Source organism: Chiloscyllium punctatum, chromosome 25, assembly GCF_047496795.1.
Source record: "Chiloscyllium punctatum isolate Juve2018m chromosome 25, sChiPun1.3, whole genome shotgun sequence".
In the NCBI taxonomy this organism is placed as follows: domain Eukaryota; kingdom Metazoa; phylum Chordata; class Chondrichthyes; order Orectolobiformes; family Hemiscylliidae; genus Chiloscyllium; species Chiloscyllium punctatum.
The window spans coordinates 35,266,102-35,287,527 of record NC_092763.1 but is presented as its reverse complement, the minus strand read 5'-3'; the positions used below and the strand labels follow the sequence as shown (position 1 = coordinate 35,287,527).

General features: G+C 40.5%; 1 protein-coding gene across 1 annotated transcript in view; it reads right to left on the bottom strand.

Moving 5' to 3' along the window:
* Positions 1 to 1,021: 1,021 nt before the first annotated feature.
* Positions 1,022 to 21,426, bottom strand: part of LOC140495655 (fibrous sheath-interacting protein 2-like) — a 33,929-nt gene continuing 13,524 nt past the window's right edge. The window contains exons 4-9 of the mRNA XM_072594647.1: positions 17,883 to 17,972; positions 17,668 to 17,798; positions 11,891 to 12,023; positions 10,429 to 10,539; positions 1,507 to 1,648; positions 1,022 to 1,075 (exon numbers count right to left, since the gene is read on the bottom strand). Coding sequence (XP_072450748.1) covers positions 1,050 to 1,075; positions 1,507 to 1,648; positions 10,429 to 10,539; positions 11,891 to 12,023; positions 17,668 to 17,798; positions 17,883 to 17,972 — 633 coding nt within the window. The 3' untranslated portion in view covers positions 1,022 to 1,049. The remainder of the gene's footprint in view (positions 1,076 to 1,506; positions 1,649 to 10,428; positions 10,540 to 11,890; positions 12,024 to 17,667; positions 17,799 to 17,882; positions 17,973 to 21,426) is intronic.

The following is a 21,426-nucleotide window of genomic DNA, read 5'->3' as shown; positions in this document are numbered from 1 at the left end:
GGTACTTTGATGTCCCTACTCTTCCTCACACCCCCTCTTGGACAGATTCATTTCCATTCTCCCAGATTTTCCATGTTCAGATGATGCAATTTCAATAACAGCGCTTCTGGTAAGTCTTCCTTTTCCCTCATCCAAGGATTCCCTTCCCTATACCCCAGCATGGTTGACAGGATTCCCCACCATGTCCATTCTACTTTATTTATTCTGCACTCAGCCCTTTTCCATTTGTCACAATCTTCTATCACACCTAGCCTCTATGTTCAATTAGTGATACACTACCATTTTAGCCACCACCAGTTTAAGATCAACACCAAAAAAAAACTTTTCCCTGCTCTACTCTTTCAGCATTCTGAAAAGATTATTCTCTCCATGGTGCCAAGGTCCATTTCTTAGTTACCCCAAACCATGTTGTTTCTGCAGTATCTTCCCATGCAAGCACAGGTGATGCAACACCACATCTTTTATGTCGTCTCTTCTCAAAATTCAAAGATTCAAACAGTACTTCCAAATGAAACAGCAACTTACTCATGTATCACTTTTTTAGTCTTTGATAGGATGATGATGTTGTTGCCAAAATCAGCATTTATTACCCAAACTGAATTACCCCTAAAAAGGTGTTAACCACTTTTTTTTGCTGCAATCCATCTGACATAGAAACACCCACAGTGGTATTGGGACATTAATTCCACAATTTTGATCTAGGTGACATTGAAGGAATAGCAACATATTTCCAAGTCAGGGTGCTACGTCAGGATGGAAGTCTACAGGTGCCCATGTTCTCATGCATCTGCTGCCCATGTCCTTCCGGGTGATGCAGGTTATAAGTTTGGAAGGTGCTGTCATAGGACGTTGGAAAGTTGCTGCCGTGCATCTTGTATTTGGTGCACACAGTTGCCATTGTGTGTAGGTGGTAGAGGGACTGAGTATTTAAGTGATGGTGGATGGATTGCCAATCAAGCCGTCTGCTTTATCCTGGATGGTTTCCAGCTTCTTCAGTGTTGTTGGAGCTGCACTCATTCAGGCTCATTTACGGTTGCTTGAAGCACCATTCATTTGTAAGAAGGGACCATATTCTCTGAAAGTAAAATCAAAGGTTTAAGCCTTGTACATTCTTGAATTACCAGGGAGCTTCGAGAGTCTATAGCTCTCCATTACCATCTCCATAGCATTGCCTTGGCCTATCGATCAGCTTGCTAACAAATTGGCACCCTTTTCTGCTGTCATATAACTTGTGATCATTTGAAAAAAGCTCCGGCAACGAATCTCACTTGTCATTTTAATTTTGAACAGAAAGTATTTTCAAATCAATATATAAATGCTAAATATTTTGGCATTGCAGCTATGAACATTAATCAGTAGGTCACATTAGCTAAACACAAATCAATGGGATTTTTTTCAATACAGAGACATAGTTAGCTGGAAGCAGTTTAAACAAATCATCATGCGTTTTATTCTCGTTGATGAGGACTGGACACTAAGTTAGGGAGTTGGAACCAGAACTGTCACCTCTTCTACCACGGGGATGACCGAATCTCTCTCTGTGTTCAGCGCCTTCCCCTCTACATCGATCGTACTCTTCTTGTCGCTCAATAAACTCGTGCAGCTTTTGAATTTGGTGGTCCATTTTCCTTTCGAAAGATTCTTGTCTCTAGCAAAATAAGACATATTAAGATACAACATGATTTTATTCTATTTAGAGTGGTGGAATTTCTATTTACTGAATTAACTGGAGGGAATCCGGAGGGACAGGATTTACATGTATTTGGAAAGGCACAGACTGATTATGGATATTAGCATGACTTTGTGCGTGGGAAATCATGTCTCATGAACTTGATTGAGTTTTTTGAAGAAGTAATGAAGAGGATTGATATGGGCAGAGCAGTGGATGTGATTTATATGGACTTCAGTAAGGTGTTCAACAAGGTTCTTCATGGTAGACTGATAAGGTTACATCACATGGAATACAGGAAGAACTAATTATTTGGATACAGAACTGGCTCTAAGATAGAAGACAGAGAGCAGTGGTGGAGGGTTGCTTTTCATCACTAATATAAATGATTTGGATGTGAATATAGGAGGTATGGTTATTAGTTTGCAGATGACAAAGTTGATGGTGTAGTGGATAGCAAAGAAGGTGACCTCAGAGTACAACATGATCTCGATCAGGTGGGCCAATGGGCCAAAGAGTGGCAGGTTGACTTTAATTTAGATAAATGTGAGGTGCTGCATTTTGGAAAGGCAAATCAGTGCAAGACTTTTACACTTAATGGTAAGATCCTGGGGAGTGTTGCTGAACAAAGACCTTGGATTGCAGGTTCATAGTTCCTTGATAGTGGATTTATAGATAGGCAGGATAGTGAAGAATGCATTTGGTATGCTTGCATTTATTGGTCAGTGCATTGAATATGGGAGTTGGGACGACATATAGGAGTTGGCAGCTATACAGAACATTGATGAGGACACTTTTGGAATAGTTCTGGTCTCCCTGCTATAGGTAATATATTGGGGAACTTGAAAGGCTTCATAAAAAGATTTACAAGGATACCGCCAGGGTTAGAGGGTGAATAGGTTGGAGGGTGACTATTTTCCCTTTGGAGGCTGAGGGGTGACCTTAGAGGTTTATAAAATCATGAGGGGCATGTATAGAGTGAATAGACAAGTCTTTTCCCCAATGTGGGGGAGTCCAAAACTAGAGAGGGTTTAAGGTGAAAGAGTAAAGATTCAAAAGGGATCTAAGAGGCAACTTTTTCATACAGAGGGTGTTGTATTTATGGAATGAGCTGCCAGAGGAAGTGGTGGAGGCTGGTACAATTGCAACATTTAAAAGGCATTTGGATGGGTATATGAATAGGAAGGATTTAGAGGTATATGGGCCTAATGCTGGCAAATGGAACTGGATTTATTCAGGATATCTGGTCAGCATGAACAAGTTGAACTGAAGGGTCTGTTTCCATGCTGTACAACTCTATGATTCTATAATTGATTATTCAGTAGCATCATCATTTTTTCCATTTCCTTTTTCTTTGTATTTGTTCAGCCTTTGGATGTGAGTAATGGGTTAATGAGCCAGTATAAACATAACATTTTGTTTTTTTTTGTTCCATTGAATGGTTTGATAAAAATAAAGCGCTATTTTACATTCTTCTGCTCCAGTTACTAAGTCTAATAAATTGAATTTCAAATTAATCTTAAGTGTAAATGTCAAACAAGATAGCCATTTGGACTTGGATTCTTTATCCATGTGGTCAAAATTGTATTACAACCATGAGCTAAATTGTACAAAGCTCGTATTCTATTCCCACCTTGTCTAAAAGCTCAGGGTGAGGCAGTCCACCAAAGGGAAATTTGGCTGCCCAGCATATTGGAATTTTTTGGGTGGGATTTCCTCCCTACTAAAATCAGAGGGTTTTGCTTCAGACCGCTGCGAGGCAGAGGCCAGCACTTCAACGCAGAGGCATGTGTGCTTTGATCTGAATTTGTGTAAGTAGGTGCTTTGTCAGGAAAGAAGATGGCAGATTCAGCCAAGAGTATGAGAGGATTGGGGAGCTGGAGATAGAGAGTCCATGGTGTGAGGACAACCTGCAAGTACGGGGAAGAGTAAAGCCTTGAGAAAGAACCCTCAGCTGGACATCGAGCACTCAGAGAAACCTACAAGGATGGCTGCTTGTTCTAAATATCGCCTTCTCCTGGTTAAGTCTCTATAGCAACAGAATGAGGTCCTTAAGTGGGCATTAATTGCCCATAAAAGGGCCTCAGTAGATCCAGTGGAGGCAGAGGTAGATGATGAACAAGCCACTCATTGGATTTGACAGGCACCTCAAATGCCTTATCTCTACTTCCCCAAATTGAATTCCACTCACCACTATTCTGCTAACTTGACCAATCCATTGACAATTTGCTGTCATCTACAGTTTTCTTCTTCATCAAATACATGACAAATTTTCATATTGTTGTGGTTCTGTTCGCCAAGCTGGGAATTTGTCTTGCAAACATTTCGTCCCCTGTCTAGGTGACATCCTCAGTGCTTGGGAGCCTCCTGTGAAGCGCTTCTGTGCTGTTTCCTCCGGCACTTATAGTGGCCTGTCTCTGCCGCTTCCGGTTGTCAGTTCGAACTGACAACCGGAAGCGGCAGAGACAGGCCACTATAAATGCCGGAGGAAACAGCACAGAAGCGCTTCACAGGAGGCTCCCAAGCACTGAGGATGTCACCTAGACAGGGGACGAAACGTTTGCAAGACAAATTCCCAGCTTGGCAAACAGAACCACAACAACGAGCACCCGAGCTACAAATCTTCTACCAAACTTTGAAAACTTTCATATTACTTACACAGACTTCTCACTTATGCCACCTACAGTTTAACTCTGCATTATGAACATATACCATGAAAATCATGGCACCATGTAATGATTTTTGTAGAATGCAACATCTGACCATTATCCTTTGCTTTCTACCACAGAGACACAGTGGCCCAGTGGTATTATTGCTGTATTGTTAATCCAGCGACCCAGGTAATGTTCTGAGGACCCAGGTTCAAATCCCACCATGGCAGATGGTTGCATTTATAGAGTCATAGTGATGTATAGCACAGAAACAGACTGTTCAGTCCAACCTGTCTATGCTGACTAGATATCCCAATCCAGCTGAGTCCCACCCAGCCCATATCCTGCCAAACCTCCTATTCATTTACCCATCCAGAGTCTTTTAAATGTTGCAATTGTACTAGCCTCCACCACTTCCTCTGGCAACCAATTCCACACACGCACCACCTTCTGTATGAAAAAGTTGCCCCTTAGGTCTCTTTTATATCTTTCCCCTTTCACCCTAAATCTATACCCTGTAATAAAAAAATCTGGAATTAGGAGTCTATCAATGACCACAAATCCATTGTCAATTGTTGGAAAAACCCATCCATTCACTAATGTTCTTTAGAGAAGGAAACCGCCTTCTTTACCTGGTCTGGCCTACATGTGACTCCAGACCCACAGCAATGTGGTTGGCTCTTAGCTCTCCTCTGGACCATTATGGATAGGCAATAAATTCTGGCCTAGCCAGTGATGCCCTCATCCTATGAAATAATTTTTAAAAAAATTTGAATGCCACTTGTCCCTGATTCTATGACTTCTTAATTTTCTGACCAACTATGTGGAACATTAACAATAGCTTTACTAAAATGCATTTCACAGAATTATAAATGGGTTACAACACAGATTTTTTGGATTTCTGTGTCTATACAGACACTAAGTGAAACTCAGCTATTCCCCTCCCCCAATCTTTTCCTGTAGCTCAACATTTTTATTACGTTCAATTAATGATCCAATTCCTTTAAAAAATTAAACATGCCTCCACTACACTCTCAGACAGAACATTCCAGAACTTAAATACTCAATCTATAAAAGTTTCTCTCAAGTCACCATTGATTCTTTTGCTATTTACCTTACATTGGGGTCCTGCTTCTCACACTACCACCACTGGGATTTAGTATTCTCCCTACTGACTATGTTTAAAGACCTCATGAAAACTCCTCTCAACCTCTTTTCTCCAAGGAGAACAAGCTGAACCTCTCCAATTTATCCACAAAACTATAAAATCTCTCATGCCTTAACAAATCCTCTGAAATACTTTCTGCACCCTGTCGAATGGCTTTTCATCCTTCCTAAAATTTTAGCTGAAAGTGTTAGACACTGTATTCCATACGATGCTATACCAATGTTTTATAAAGACTCATTACCATTTCCAACTTTTTTTACATCATCTTTATCATAAACTATCTCATCATCCAGAGAACTCCAGCTTTTGTGCCCCAGGTTTTCCTTTCAACAAAATCTATTTCAATTATTTCCGAGCTATCTTCTCTTTAAAAGGCATAGATCAACTACAACTTTCCTGCTAATCTTTGGTTCTCATTTACCTGAGCCAGATCTCTACTCACCATACTGAAATTGACTCTCATACAAGTAAATATTTTTAATCTAGATTGTTCGTTGTTTGTTTGTGTCGCTAACATGACTTATGATCATTAGTCAGTAAATGTTTCTTCATTGACACCTGATCCATTTGATCCATCCCATTTCCCAGGATCAGGTCCAATAATAGCTCCTCTCTCCAAAAGAGAAGAAAATTGGAACATACTGAAACTCTTTCCTGTCTCCACCAGTTACACTACTGACAGTTGAATGAAACAGGCATAAATCTAAGTCATGGTAATTGTCAGCTACATGAGTGTGGTGCACAGGACCTGGATTTCATGCTGAAAAAGCTTTGAATGATTTCATTAGAGCTACAGAGATGAATATAAGCAACTTTCAGGTGACACTATAACACTCCACTCCACAGCATTCTCCTCCACAGTATTCCTTTGATTGAATTTGTAGGTGCGTCATTCATTTCTTTTGCTCTAAGTCTCCAAATGAACAGCTGACATACACACATCCTCATCTTATTAGCCTCTTGCAGCCATCTCTTACAGTTATCTACCTCTCATGGTAGTTGTCTTTTCCTTAGGATGGGCAAAATTTCAAGACTTGGAGGCACAATTTTTAAAATAAGAGGAGAGAGATTTAAAAAGACATGAGGGGCAAATATTTTACACAGAGGGTGGTTTGTGTGGGGAATGAACTTCCTGACGAAGTGGTGGATATGGGTACAATTACAATGTTTAAAAGACATTTGGATAAGTATATGAATAGGAAAGATTTGTAGGGATATGGCCAGCAGCAGGCAAGCCAGGAGTAGCATTAGGTATACCTTAAAGTAAATTGTCAACTTGGTGAAGCTACAAAACAGGACCACTTGCATGCCAAACAGATGAGATCGAACATCTGCAGTCCTGCCATTTCAATGGTGGTGGACTTTTAAATTGCTCACAGGAGGAGTACATTCCACAAATATCCCCAATCTCAGTAATGGGGTAGCCCAGCACATTAGTGCAAATGATTAGGTTGCAGCATTTGCAACAATGTTCAGACAGACCACTAATATCGAGAAGGACATGTTAGTAGCTAACGGGAACACCACCACCTGCAGGTTCCCCTCTGGACCACTTATCATCCTGAATTGAAATTATATTGCTTTTCCTTCAGAATCACTGGATCAAAATCATGGAAATTCCTCCCTGAGGCAGTACATACAAAAATGGACAATGGGCAATAAATGCTGACCAAACCAGCAATGCCCTTAACCTATGAATGAATTACTAAGAAAATGCGGTGCCAGTCAACACTCGAATCTTTCTTTCCTTCATTTTAACTTTCATTTTACTTGATTTGGCATGAATTCGCCCACTAACTCACGATCCTTCTCTGTCATTTCTCTGCTTCTTTCTAAATCTCTACACTATTTTCCTTGATATTCACAGAAGGCCCAGATACCTCAGCACTCTTTGAGCCAAAGGACTCAAAAAAGGTTTACCTGACAGAGTATAACACAAAGTGCCAGATTCCAGTCCATTATTTGGCTACATTTATCACTGGTTGATTCAGGGACATTATCATGGACAAAGATTTCACATTTCATTTCTTCATAATAATGAATATCTTTACAAATATTTCAGCAACTGTAAAGTGCTTCCAAGGCTAGCTAAAGCTAAAGCTTTCAAGCTGGGGTTTACTTGGGTCAATATCCCTAAGAGTCTGTGACGTGTTTTCAAGAGGCCTGCCAATCTAGCAACTTTCTGGAATTAGAACTTTTAAAAATTGAATTAAGTGATTTTTTTTTAAAACAAAGCCCAGTGTGCTATTCCTGGCGTGCACTGGTAGTATATTTCACGAAATTGTACACCCTGGCATACGAAGCAGCATAAGATGACAGAAAGGAGCAAAAATAATAAAAATAAGATGTTGACACCTTATTGTACTGTGGATGGAGAATAGGAAACCCTGCCCTCTTCTTATCAACTGGACTCATTAGTGATTATTGACAACAGGTTATTTACATGCAGCTCTGCAAACTGGAAAGGTTGGTTGTTCCTTTTGGAATTTACAACCAGAGCCAAGTCTATGGTCAGTAAATTAGTCCCTGAAGTGGACAATAGAAGAAACAAAGACAACAGACAGTAAGAGAGTTTGGCAGTGATTAATGGCAATTACTTAAGGGAAGGATTCTAATTAATAAAGCAGATAAACTGAATGTACAGAAAGACACTTGGAAGTATGATCTCATAGCTATTATTAAAACATTGCTAAAGAAGGACAGGAACAGTAACTCATCATTCTCGTTACAAAAAGAGAGTATATGAAGACATGTAGTTTAGGAGAAGTATGAAATATTCGGAGGGATAAACAGAGCAAGAAAAATGAATTGAAAGTGGATAAATTGACACAGATGAAACATAGAGTCATAGAGTCATAGAGATGTACAGCATAGAAACAGACTCTTCGGTCCAACCCATCCATGCCGACCAGATATCCCAACCCAATCTAGTCCCACCTGTCAGCACCTGGCCCATGTCTCTCCAAATCCTTCCTATTCACATACCCATCCAAATGCCTCTTAAATGTTGCAATTGTACCAGCCTCCATCACATCCTCTGGCATCTCATTCCATACACGTACCACCCTCAGCGTGAAAAAGTTGCCCCTTAGGTCTCTTTTATATCTTTCCCCTCTCACCCTAAACCTATACCCTCTATTTCTGGACTCCCTGACCCCAGGGAAAAGACTTTGTCTATTTATCCTATCCATGCCCCTCATAATTTTGTAAACCTCTACAAGGTCACCCCTCAGCCTCCAACGCTCCAGGGAAAACAGCCCCAGCCTGTTCGGCCTCTACCTATAGCTCAAATCCTCCAACCCTGACAACATCCTTGTAAATCTTTTCTGAACCCTTTCAAGTTTCACATCTTTCCCATAGGAAGGAGATATCAAAGACTCTGACTATATTTTCCAGTCTTTTCTGCAAATAGATTTGATCCAAAGAATGAGGTAGAGAATTGTTAATAATGTATTGTTGATTTAAAAGGATACTTGGAATAATTACAGGTGATTCAGCCTAATCTTGGTGATGTGAGAGTTCTTTTTTCAGTAACTTTCCTTTGGATAGACACAAATAAATGAAGGCAATTGGCATGGATTTGTTCTGGGAATGTTGTACCTATATAAGTTGTCTGAGTTTCTTAAGGAGGTAACAATTAGGGCTGATGAGACTAACACATTTGATGTAGGCTAGATAGATTTTAGCAAGGATTTTAACAATCTCCAACTTGTCAATGTCCCTTGATTTCCTTGAGTTTTTACTTTTCTAATCAATCTCTAATATATATTGGAATTGAAAAATGTGTTGCTGAAAAAGTGCAGCAGGTCAGGCAGCATCAAAGGAGCAGGGGAATCGACGTTTTGGGCATAAGCCCTTCTTTCCTGAAGAAGGGCTCATGCCCGAAACGTCGATTCTCCTGCTCCTTGGATGCTGCCTGACCTGCTGCGCTTTTCCAGCAACACATTTTTCAGCTCTGATCTCCAGCATCTGCAGTCCTCACTTTCTCCCTGTATATTGGAATTGACAAGTTTGATCCAAAATTGACACATAGGTAGTAAACAAGGATAACAGTTGAAAGTTGTCTTAGTGCCTGATAGACCCAATAGGGTTACACAGGGTTCAATGTAAAAGTTAGATGTTTGTCACGGTCAGTATATAAATGATTTCAACAGATGTATAACACATGATTACAAAATTTCCACAAGATACAAAATTTGACTGCATGGTTGATTGTGTCAGAAAGTTGCAGACTGCAGGAAAACATAAACATCAGAAAGGCAGGAAAGTGACAAATGAAATTCAATACTGAAAAGTGTGTGGTTATCACAAGGAATGCAAACAGTACAAGGGAATGTACAATAAATGGTAGAATGCTGAGAAGTCTGAAGGGGAATGAACATTGGAAAGCATAAACCCAGAAGGCAACACGATAGGCAGAAAGGACTGTCAACAAGTCATCTGGGATTTCTTTCTCAATTAGCCAAAGCATACTTCACAAAAGCAATGGATATCCTAAAACAATACATTATACTAGTAAGGCAAGAGCGAAAGTATGAACAGTTCTAGTCTCTCTGTTACACTATGGATGTGATTGTAAAGGATAGGATATCAAGAAGATTTATAAAAAAACTGAGATGGGATTGTTTTCTTTAGGACAAGGAGGCTGAGACGGATTTAATTGAAATGTATTAAGTTATGAGGGATCTAGGTAGAAATGGTAGGAAGAACCTATTGACCAGTGAGGTCAGTAATCTCAGTAATTGCGAGAAGTTTAGAGAGGAATTATGGCAAATTTTTTTCACTCAGAGATTGAGAATCGTAAATTCGCCATCTTAAAAGGAGTTTTTTTATTATCAAAATAGTTTGCATTGATGCTGATTCAAAACATCTTTACATCCTTCAACTCACATTGCTACGTTTGAGAATCTCCACAGACAAACTCATGCACTGAAACATACCTTTCTGGCTCTCTCTTCCTTTGCTTTCCTTCTTCTTTTTTCCAGATTAAATTCACTCTTCACATCTTCTTCAAGTCGCATTAAAACAGATCTGTCCTTCATATTCAATTCCTGATTAATACAATAACTTAGAAAAATCAATATTTTTAATAATCATTTGTTTGTGCCTGTTCACTTGTTCATTTCTAATGTAGTTGTACAGATGTGGCAAACAGACAAAGATGGAAGATTTCAGTTTAAAAAAGAGCAAATCTATTGAAACAATGATTTAATGTTGCTCAAGTTAAATGTGTTGGCTATGAATTTGGTTCTGCCATTGACACATATCTAACAATCTGATTGCCCAGGTCTGCCCATCCCTGGACAACATCGAGGAATTTACCATGGCCAATCCACCTAACCTGTAAGTCTTTGGACTGTGGGAGGAAAACGGAGCACTCAGCAGAAACGCAAGTCAGGAATTCTGATGGAATACACATTGCTTGCCTGGATAGATTCAGCCCCAACAACATTCAAGAAGCTTTACACCATCTAAAACAAAGCAGGTTACTTGACTGGAACACCATCCACCATCCACCATCCACCATCTTGAAGATTCACTCCCTTTATCACCGAAGCATTGCGGCATTAGTATGTACTATCTACAAGATACATTGCAGCAACTCATCAAGGTTCCTTCAACAGCATTTTCCAAATCTGTGACCACTACAACCTAGAAGAGCAAGAACAGCAGTTGCATGGGAACATCATCACCTCCAAGTTTCCCTCCAAGTCACTCACACACCATCCCAGTTTGGATCTGTATTGCTGTTCCTTCTCTGGCAAAAATTCAAAATTCTGGAGTTCCTTTTCTAACAGTAGCCTCAGGATTGATGCAATTTAAGAAGACATCACACCACATCTTGTCCAGGGCAGTTAGGAATGGGCAATAAATATTAGACTAGTCAATGATACCCAGTTATTGAACTAATTAATAAATGTACGACTACCCTATTCATGGAAAACGATCAGAGATTCCAGAATGATGAAAACATCAAAAATTGTTATTTCCAACATTAAAAAAGGCATAGAAAATGAATTAACAGAGGCCAGATCCCATCACCAAGTCACCCTATTATTTGCTAGGGTAAATTTCCTCGTTATTTCCTGGTTATTTCCTCGTTATACTTACTGGTCAGCTAAGGCTTTTCTGATTGGCCTAGGTTGACAACCCCAATCAAGAACCTTGAAGTCAACCTGTACTCAATCACTACAGATTGTCATCCCATTATTTTGTAAAATGAACCAAAGCAGAGAAATACAAAAACCAATAGAGAAGCACTGAAAAGATCCCTGATTAATTGTGCACCACTATTCACCCTACTGATGTGAAAAATACATGTATAATTTCTAACCAGACTTTAGTATTTTCTTTTTAACATTTTATAATAGGATTACAAAAATGCAATCTTTGTATGCACACCTCTTGCTGAATTTGGTGTACCAATTCTTTTGCTTTTTGACTATCTTTACTTGAGTCTGCCAGAACAGCACAGCATTTCTGTTCTTTTATCAAGTTTTTGATCTTTTCTTCTGTTTGAATCATGTTGAAATACCTTTTGGAAAAAAGAGATTTGTTAAAATAGCTAATAGTACCAATTCCCAAAATATTTCACAAATATTAAATTCCTTTCTAATGTGTGGTTACTGTTACAATTGACAAGAACATGGTCACCGATGTTGTGGTTCTGTTCGCCGAGCTGGGAATTTGTGTTGCAGACGTTTCGTCCCCTGTCTAGGTGACATCCTCAGTGCTTGGGAGCCTCCTGTGAAGCGCTTCTGTGATGTTTCCTCCGGCATTTATATTCCTCACCACTATAAATGCCAGAGGAAAGATCACAGAAGCGCTTCACAGCACTGAGGATGTCACCTAGACAGGAGACGAAACGTCTTCAACACAAATTCCCAGCTCGGCGAACAGAACCACAACAACGAATACCCGAGCTACAAATCTTCTCCCAAACTTTGAATGGTCACCGATGTTTGCATAGCAGTATTATCTAAACAGTAATAAGTGGTCAGGTAATTTGTTTTCATTGTGATATTATGATCTGGAGATACTGGTGTTGGACTGGACTGTACAAAGTTAAAAATCACACAACACCAGGCTATAGTCCAACAGGTTTATTTGGATGCAAGGAAAGTTAGTGCTTCCGAATAAACCTGTTGGACTATAACCTGGTGTTGTGTGATTTTTAACCTTGCAATAGTTAAGTTAGTTAAGGGATTTATATTCTGAAACATGAGAACTTCACTGCACTTTTTCAGAGAGTATCATGAGATCAATTAAGGTTTCAAAAGACAGAAACAAAATGCTCTAGAAGCTGGAAATGCACAGCAGATCAGGCAGGTTGACATTAAGAGAAATAACTGATGTTGCAAAGAGTTCTGTTGAAAGATCATCCACCATCGGAGACTTTGTCTACAAACATTCCCAGACTTACTGAACATTTGAATTTTGGGAGAATTTGTCGAGATAGCAGACAAGGCACCTGTGCTTTTTGAAAGGTAAAAAAGATCACAGCAACTCTACTAATAAGTGAGAGGTGATGCACTTGAACCTATGAATGGTGGAATATAAAGCATGAATTGGGATTAAAGCTAGATGAAATTTCCAAGGTTGTATGGAGAAGGCTATGAATTGATTTGCAAACAAAGACAAATATTCAATTTAATGGACTGAAGATCAGGGACCCGCAAAAGCAGGAAAAGGGTACTGAGTCGGATGATCATCTTATTGGTGGGGCAAGCTCAAAGGGCTTGTTCCCATTTTCCTATGTTTCTATCTTATAACATTTTCCTCAGCAAGCAGACAGAGCATTAATATTTTCAAGGCAGCACCTCTAACAATACAGTATTCCCTTAGGTTTGAATCTGCTAAAATATCAGACTCAATGTTGGAATAAGACATTATGAATCCATAACCTTTTGTACATTTAGAGAGAGGGCTTCTTTATGGAACCATAACAAATTTCTCTAATTTTTTTTCAAATACAATCAATCAATCAATTCTATTGTGGTTAACTAAAGAACATTCACTCATAATTGGTGTTCACGGGGAGTCTGCTAAAGAAATTAAGAAGATAGGGCAGTCATCCTGGTGAATAGGAAGGAAATAAGGTTGGGGTGGAAATGTCAGATGGTAATGCAGATATTTTGGTCACAACAAATTTTACTTTGAGAAAGGAGCACACCTTGAGTAAGGAGAGACTATTTATCCTTAATATAGCTTGTCAATAGCGATACCAATCGGTCCCAGTGTTTCTTATAACTTAATAGATCCCCACAGATGTACTTTATAAAACCACGTTTTCTGCCCTGCAGCTACAAGACATAGTTGTTTTAGGAAAAAAATGTGGAAAATTAAGAAAAAAGTACTTGCTCCATGGCTGAATTTTCACTCCAATGTGAGGTCAAGAATGGAGTCAGAATGGCAGAGAACTTTGAGTCAACTGTTGGCATGCCAGTTTACAAGAACCATACTATTTCCATGCCTTTTAGTTTAAGTCAGTTCACATGTGGAATGAATACCAGGTAATTTGTAGGTCAATTGGACTAGAATGCACAAAGACTTCAAGGTACCAAATAAACAACAGTAACTTAGAGGCAGAGTCCAAGAATTCTAAGAGATGATTGGAATTCCACCATTCCTTTTATACCTTTCTTTCTACCTGTCCAAAGCTCTTACTGCAAACTACACATTGTAAATTATTCCCCTCTCCCCCTGAATAATGGTGACCCAACAATTGTGACTATATTTTATCGTCAATATTTTCAAAGCTGCTGAGAGGACAGCTCAAACAGGAACATTGTTTCTCGGCATCCTTAACTTCAATAGTAAACTACAGTTTCGTCCATGATGGAAGGTCTCTGATTGCCTCTTCCTTAGTCAGGAGCAGACCTCTGGCCATTATATAGCCAATTCAGGGAATCATTATATGGAATACCTGATCCTGGTATGGAGTCAGGCCCCTCACTTGAAACAAATGTTGTGGTCCTGGCCTAAATTACAACATCCTGTCACCTTGTAAGTGGGTTAATACATAAAATAGCTATTCAATTTGTGCAAACACTTTCTGATACTTTAAACTCCACCTAATCTGTTTCCAGATCCTTGAGGTCAAGGTGCAATAGAATTTGAATCAATTCCTATTTTCAGTTTTACAAGATGGCCTGTTATCTTACTGCTACATATTGTAGGCTGGGAACTACTTACCTTAGTAATGTTCTGTCTACAATAAATATTATTAAGATTCCCAGTGATTGTAATACTGGAAAAATCATACTCCACAATGAAATCTGGCTTGTTAAGTCATAAGTTTATTTTAGCAGTTGGTGACCATGATGGTTAGTCCCTGTTCAAAGGAACAGTATTTTGTGGATCATTATTGACATATTCCAATAAAGACTGCTGGGAGTGACAAAGTCATAAAAAGGATGACACTTTGGAGGACTATGAGCCAATATAGGTCAGTGAGGATAGAGGTGAGTGGGATTTGTTGCTGGAAAAGACATGTATTACAGAGCTTTGAATGAGACTACATTAGTTTATAGAGGGTTGAGCCTAGAAAGCATTGAAATTGTGAAGTTAAAGATATGCATGAGGCATTCAGCAGCAGATGAGTTGAGATGGAAGCAGCAATAGACAATTGCTAATATCAGGGCACAAAAGTGAATCCTGAGCCTATGCTCAAACACAAATTCAGTCATTTCCTTGGAGACAGCCTTCTAATTTGCTCACTGATGGGCCCATTATTCAATTAGGAATGGGGGAAGGGCTCCTAACATTGCAGGCCAAACTGAAGACAACCAGCTCCAAAGTTTCCAGGCGCCAACAGAGAGTGAGATTTACTGAGGCAGCCAGAAGACAGCAAACCCCAGAGTAGTGTCCAATAATATAACTGTGTACTCTATCAGATGGTGCCATGCAATGTAGATCAGAGAGAAAAGCCCTTTGGTGAAATCATTAGGGCTGCAGGGTTGCAGCATCCCTGTCTAAGGGACTTCTGTGTGACAGAGAGCCACAGGCTTCAGCGGGCAACTGTGCCACAGTCAGAACAATGTGGAGCCAAAATTAACAGCAGCTATCTCTCTGACATCCTTCAAGTGGTGAGAGATAGTGCAAGTGCAGACTGAATAACTTCACTAGGTTGGCTGAAAAAGCCAATTCTGGAAGGGCAATGCCTGCCTCAAGTGGCACACATGTAGCTGTTCCTTCTTGGTGCTGTGTGATAATCTCTGCTGTGTCTTGTTTTGCAGTGCTGGAGTTGCCATTTGCCTTGATCATCAGCTAGAGTTTTCCGTTGACAGCTCTCATGTGAAGAGAACAATGGTTTTTGGGAAAAGACAGTAAATGGACACTGACTAAAATGAGATCGGCCATTATCACATCAAGCAGCCGAAACAATTCAAATGGCTTACTCTGCTCCAAATTCATTTATTGCTTTGACAGCATTAGAGCTTTGGTAGCCCCTAGTCTCGTGATATGGGCTCCTCACAAAGTGCATCTTTTCCACCCTGTTCCATGTGCAGCCAGTGAATCCTTCTTTACTTCATTAATTCTTGCTTTGTTGTGATTGTGACTTTTTTTTTAAGGTGATGTCAAGGATGTCTTTTGGACACTGGAGATGAACTAGAGTTAGACTTGAGCTTCTCTTTTTCCCTCTTTGGAGTTGCTTTTCCTGATAGAAATAACTTATCCAGGGTGATATGCTGCAAAACAATGCTGAATATTCAAACCATTTACATACGTATTATGTTCCTGCATTAATGGGGTGCTCAATTTCAGAAATCAACTTTCCACCTCAAGGAGGCAAGCAATCATTCACACCCCAGAGTCTTCCTATCTCCTCCTGAAATTCTCCTGTGGTGGTAGGACAGCATCAGCAACCTGTTTGATCATGATTACCTAACAAGTGACTATTTAACAAGCCTCTGCTCCATTCCCATACAGAAACTAGTAAACTTCAGTATTACTATTATTTCACAGAGGTGAAAATATGCTGTCTTTATGCTGGACAGTATATGGAGTTGGTATTTCATTCAAGTTCAACAGAACACTCACACTTCTGTCAGCCCACTTTGATCACCATATCAAATATTTGAAAATGGAGTGGCATGAAATTTTCTCAAAGTAGGCAAGTTTGCTGAGTCTTACCCATACAAGGCCAGTGTTTTTCAAATAGTAGAGCTTCTGACCAACCTGTTACTTAAAGAATTGTTGGAGAGCAGATCCATGCTGCTACTTGCTGCCCAATGTTAATTGCCTGGAGATGGAACTTCTGCCCATCACTCAGAAAGAGGCTGTTTTCCCTGGAGCACCGGAGGCTAAGAGGTGACCTTATGGAGGCTTATAAAATCATGAGAGGCATGGATAGAGTAAATAGACAAGATCTTTTCCCTGGGGTGGGGAAGTCCAGACCTAAAGGGCATCAGTTTAGGATGAGGGGAAAAATTTAAAAGGGACCTAAGGGGCAACTTTTTCACGCAGAGGGTCGTGCATGTACAGAATGAGCTGCCAGAAGAAGTGGTGGAGGGCAGTACAATTACAACATTTAAAAGGCGTCTGCCAACCAGATATCCTAACCTAATTTAGTTCCATTTGCCAGCATTTGGCCCATATCTCTCCAAATCTTTCCTATTCAGATACCTATCCAGGTGCCTTTTGAATGTTGTGAAACCACTTCCACTTGGTGTTTTCTGGCCTCCCCTAGCTTACTATCACCTTCTCCTGGACAATTAGGGATGGTCAATAATTGTGGCATAGCCAGCAACATCCAGATCCCACAAATGAATTATTAAAAAATTCCTTGCCTTTACTCCCTGATCTCAATCCCTATCTCCAGCTCTTTCTGTTATGTACTTCTAAGTCACCCATTAGAATATCTCCTCCTTCCACACTCTTTTGAAATTCCAGTTCCCTTCCTTGCTCATCATCTTCTCTGATCTTGATATGAATCAATAATTTAAAATTAGTTAAATATCAGGACTCAGAAAATAATTGAAGAAATTGAAGCTTACGTCTGTACCAGATTAACTTCAAACCCATCAACCATCACTAACATTTCTGTACTTGAAAGATGATACATTAGGGTAACTGGAGTCTCTTTTACCACAAACAATATGTAGCAGAAAATAGGCTTATTTGAAATTCTTGAAAGAATCTCTTTAGTCAAAGAAGAAAATATGTCAATTATTTACCTGTCCCTCAGAGCCTTTTTGCTTATATTTTTCTTGGATTCATTTGTGAGCCATTCCTGCAGGTCAGAAAGGTTTATCCCCTTAGCAAAACCTTGATCTTGAAGATTCAGTAGTTGCTTTGCAAGTAGCCTCTGGGGAACCAAAATAGTGAGTTATTTTCTATTTTCCAACATGCTCAAAGAGTGAATTTGGTTCAAAGATATTTTATTGCTCACCTGTTCTTGTGCATACTTCCTTTCGAAGTCTAACTTGATGCTGGTTAAATACTGTCTATACTGATTAAATTCCTTCAGGGTGCAAATTATCTGAAAAAGAAGAGAAATAAATTACAAATTAATAGATCCAATGAGGGATCATTGGACTTTAAACATTAACTCTTTTTGCTCTCCAACGCTTGCTGTTTTTGGTATTAATTACAGCTGTATTTTCAACTATAATGGAATGTGGTTTATCACTAAGGAAACTGCAAATATTTGCTACAAATACTATTATTTCAAAGAAATGTTTATGAGGAATAGGATTGAGATTTAAAGAAAAAAGTCTTAGTGTCAGGAGATGGTGGCATATGAGTAATGACACTGGACTAGTAATCTAAAAGCCTAGCCTCTGCACATAGACCTGTGGACCCTGCAATGTTCTTACTGACAAAGGGAGTGTGACATCCACAGCTCACAACTGGGAGCTTGTGACAAAATTAGGAGAACTGTCCCACAGTTATATAAGAGCCTTATGCAATCATCCTCCCAGAATTATACCTTTAAGACTATGCCCCCGACACCACCATCTCACTATCCCTTGATATATCTTGCCTCAGTGACTGGACAAGCACATCAGGTATGCAGTTGGTAGTGGTATGCAGTTGGCTTCAACATTGACTCCAGACCCCATGAAGTGTTGCGATATCAGGTCAAACATGGGCAAACTCCTGCTGATTACCATCCACTCGATGAAACAGTACTCCTCCATGCTGAACACAATTAAATGGCACACTATGTGTGACAAAAGCAGCAAATGTACTCTAGGAGCATTTCCATGTCAATCACCAAGACTCAGCACCAATTACTCACTGCTGAGAGTGTGGTGCTGGAAAAGCACAGCAGGTCAGGCAGCATCGAGGAGCAGCAGAATCAATTTTTCAGGCATAAGTCCTTCATCAGGAATGTGGGGGTGGTGTCCAGGGAAGCTGAGAGATAAATGGGAGGGGGTAGGGCTGGGGAGAACGTAGCTGGGAATGCAATGAATAGATGGAGGTGGGGGTGATGGTGATAGGTCGGAGTGAAGGGTGGAGTGGATAGGTGGGAAGGAAGATGGACAGGTAGGATAGATCGAGAGGGTGGTGCCAAGTTGGAAGGTTGGATCTGCAATAACAGGAGGGAGGGGAGATGAGGAAACTGGTGAAACTGACATTGATTCCATATGGTTGGAGAGGCCCAAGCTCTTCCTACAGTTCTTCCTACAGTTGTTGGGTGACTAGGATTTGGCAGTGGAGGAGGCCCAGGACCTGAATGTCCTTGGTGAGTGAGAGGGGGAGTTAAAGTGTTCAGCCACGGGGTGGTGGGGTTGCCTCATGCGTGTGTACCATACTCCTAATATTCTCTGAAACATTCTGCAAGTAGTTGTCCTGTCTCCCCAACGTAAAGGAAACCACATCGAATGCAATGGATACGGTAAATGACACATGTGGAAGTGCAGGTAAATCTCTGATGGCTGTGGAAGGCAACATCACTTCTGTCCCCATTGTTGCCGCTGTCACAGCTACCTCCGTCCTCGCCGACATCACCCATACCATGCGTCCCATCATTTCTGCCCTTGATGATATCACCTACGTCACGCATCCTGGTGCTTCCAATCCTGTAGCTGCCGCCGTCGCAACTACTTCTACCTCCACTGACGTCACACATCTGAACATCATCGACAGCCTTCCACATCCATCAAAGATTTACCAGCACTTCCACACACGTCAATTACTGTGTCCATTGCACCCGATGCGGTCTCCTCTCCATTAGGGATAGAGGACGTCTACTTGCGGAAAGCTTTGGAGAACATCTCCAGGACACACGCACGAAGCAACCCCACTGCCCCATGCCGAACACTTTAATTCCCTCTCCCACTCCCCCAAGGTCATGCAGGTCCTGGGCCTCCTCCTTTTCCGCCTGGAGGAAGAATGCCTCATCTTCTGCCTTGGGACACTCCAAACACATGGGATCAATGAGGATTTCGCCAGTTTCCTCATTTCCCCTCCCCCTACCTTATCCCAGATCCAACCTTCCAACTCGGTACCACCATATGACCTGCCTATCCATCGTCCTTCCCTCCTTTCCACTCCATCCTCCTCTCCGACCTAACACCTTCACCCCCACTTTCATCTACCTATCACATTCCCAGCTACCCTCTTCCCAGCTCCATCAGCTCCCATTTATCTCTCAGCCTCTTTGGCCCACAACGCTCATTCCTGATGAAGGGCTTATGCCTAAAACGTCAATTCTCCTGCTCCTCAGATGCTGCCTGACCTCTTTTCCTTTTCCAACACCACACTCTCAAGTCTGAATATCTCCAGCATCTGCAGTACTCACTTTCTACTGCTGACTAATATATTCCCAAAGTGCAAAAGGACACAACTGCTGGACTAGCGCTGCAGTATAGAACCAACAAAAGTGAAAAATATACATGACCTCATCCTCAACAGTCTACTTGTAATCATATGTCCATGATAGTATTGGTAGAAATGACCACCGCATGATTCTTCTACAGATGAAAACTCACCTTCACATTGAAAAATCCCTCCATCATATTCCACAGCACTATCACTATCACTATGCTGAATGAAAGAGATTTCAAACAGAGCTAATAATTCAAGACAGGATTCGGAGATGCTGGTGTTGGACTGGGGTGTACAAAGTTAAAAATCACACAATACCAGGTTATAGTCAAACAGGTTTATATTGAAGCACTAGCTTTCGGAGCACTGCTCCTTCATCAGGTGGTTCATCAGGACAAGACGGACAAAATTCAAGATGGGGCATCCATGAGGTTCTATGGGCCATGAGCAAAACTGTATTCCGCTGCAATCTTAACCTTATGGCCCAGCATATACCCAACTGTACTATTACCATCAAGCCAGGGATCAGCACCAATATAAAAAAAAGTGCAGGAGAGCATTTCAGAAACAGCACAAGGTGTATCTTAAAATGAAGTGCTAATCTGGTGAAACTACAACACAGAACTACTTGCATGCCAAGTAGTGTGACCAACATGCAATAGATAGTGCTAAGTAATATCACAACGAATGGTTCAGACCGAAGACTTGCTGTCCTGCCACAACTAGTCATGAATGGCTGTGTACACTTAAATAACTCACAAGAAATGGAGGATCCACAAATACCCATTCTGACTAATGGGGAGTCCAAACTCAGTGCAAAAGACATGTCTGAAACATATGCAACCATTTTTAGTCAGAAGTGCCAAGAAAATGATCCATCTCAGCCTCCATCTGTGGTCCACAGTGTCGTAAGTACCAGTTTTCAGCTAAGTGAATTCACTCCACTTGAGACATGGCTCTAGGCACTGGATCCTGCAAGGCTTTATGACCTGACAATATTCTGGCAATAGTATTGATAACTTGTGCTCCAGAATTAGTCACACCCATAATGAAGCTGTTCCTGTACAGCTACAACACTGGCATCCAGATACCAATGTGGAAAATTACTCAAGTATGTTCTGTTCTGAAAACGAGAACAAATCCAACTCAACTAATTACTG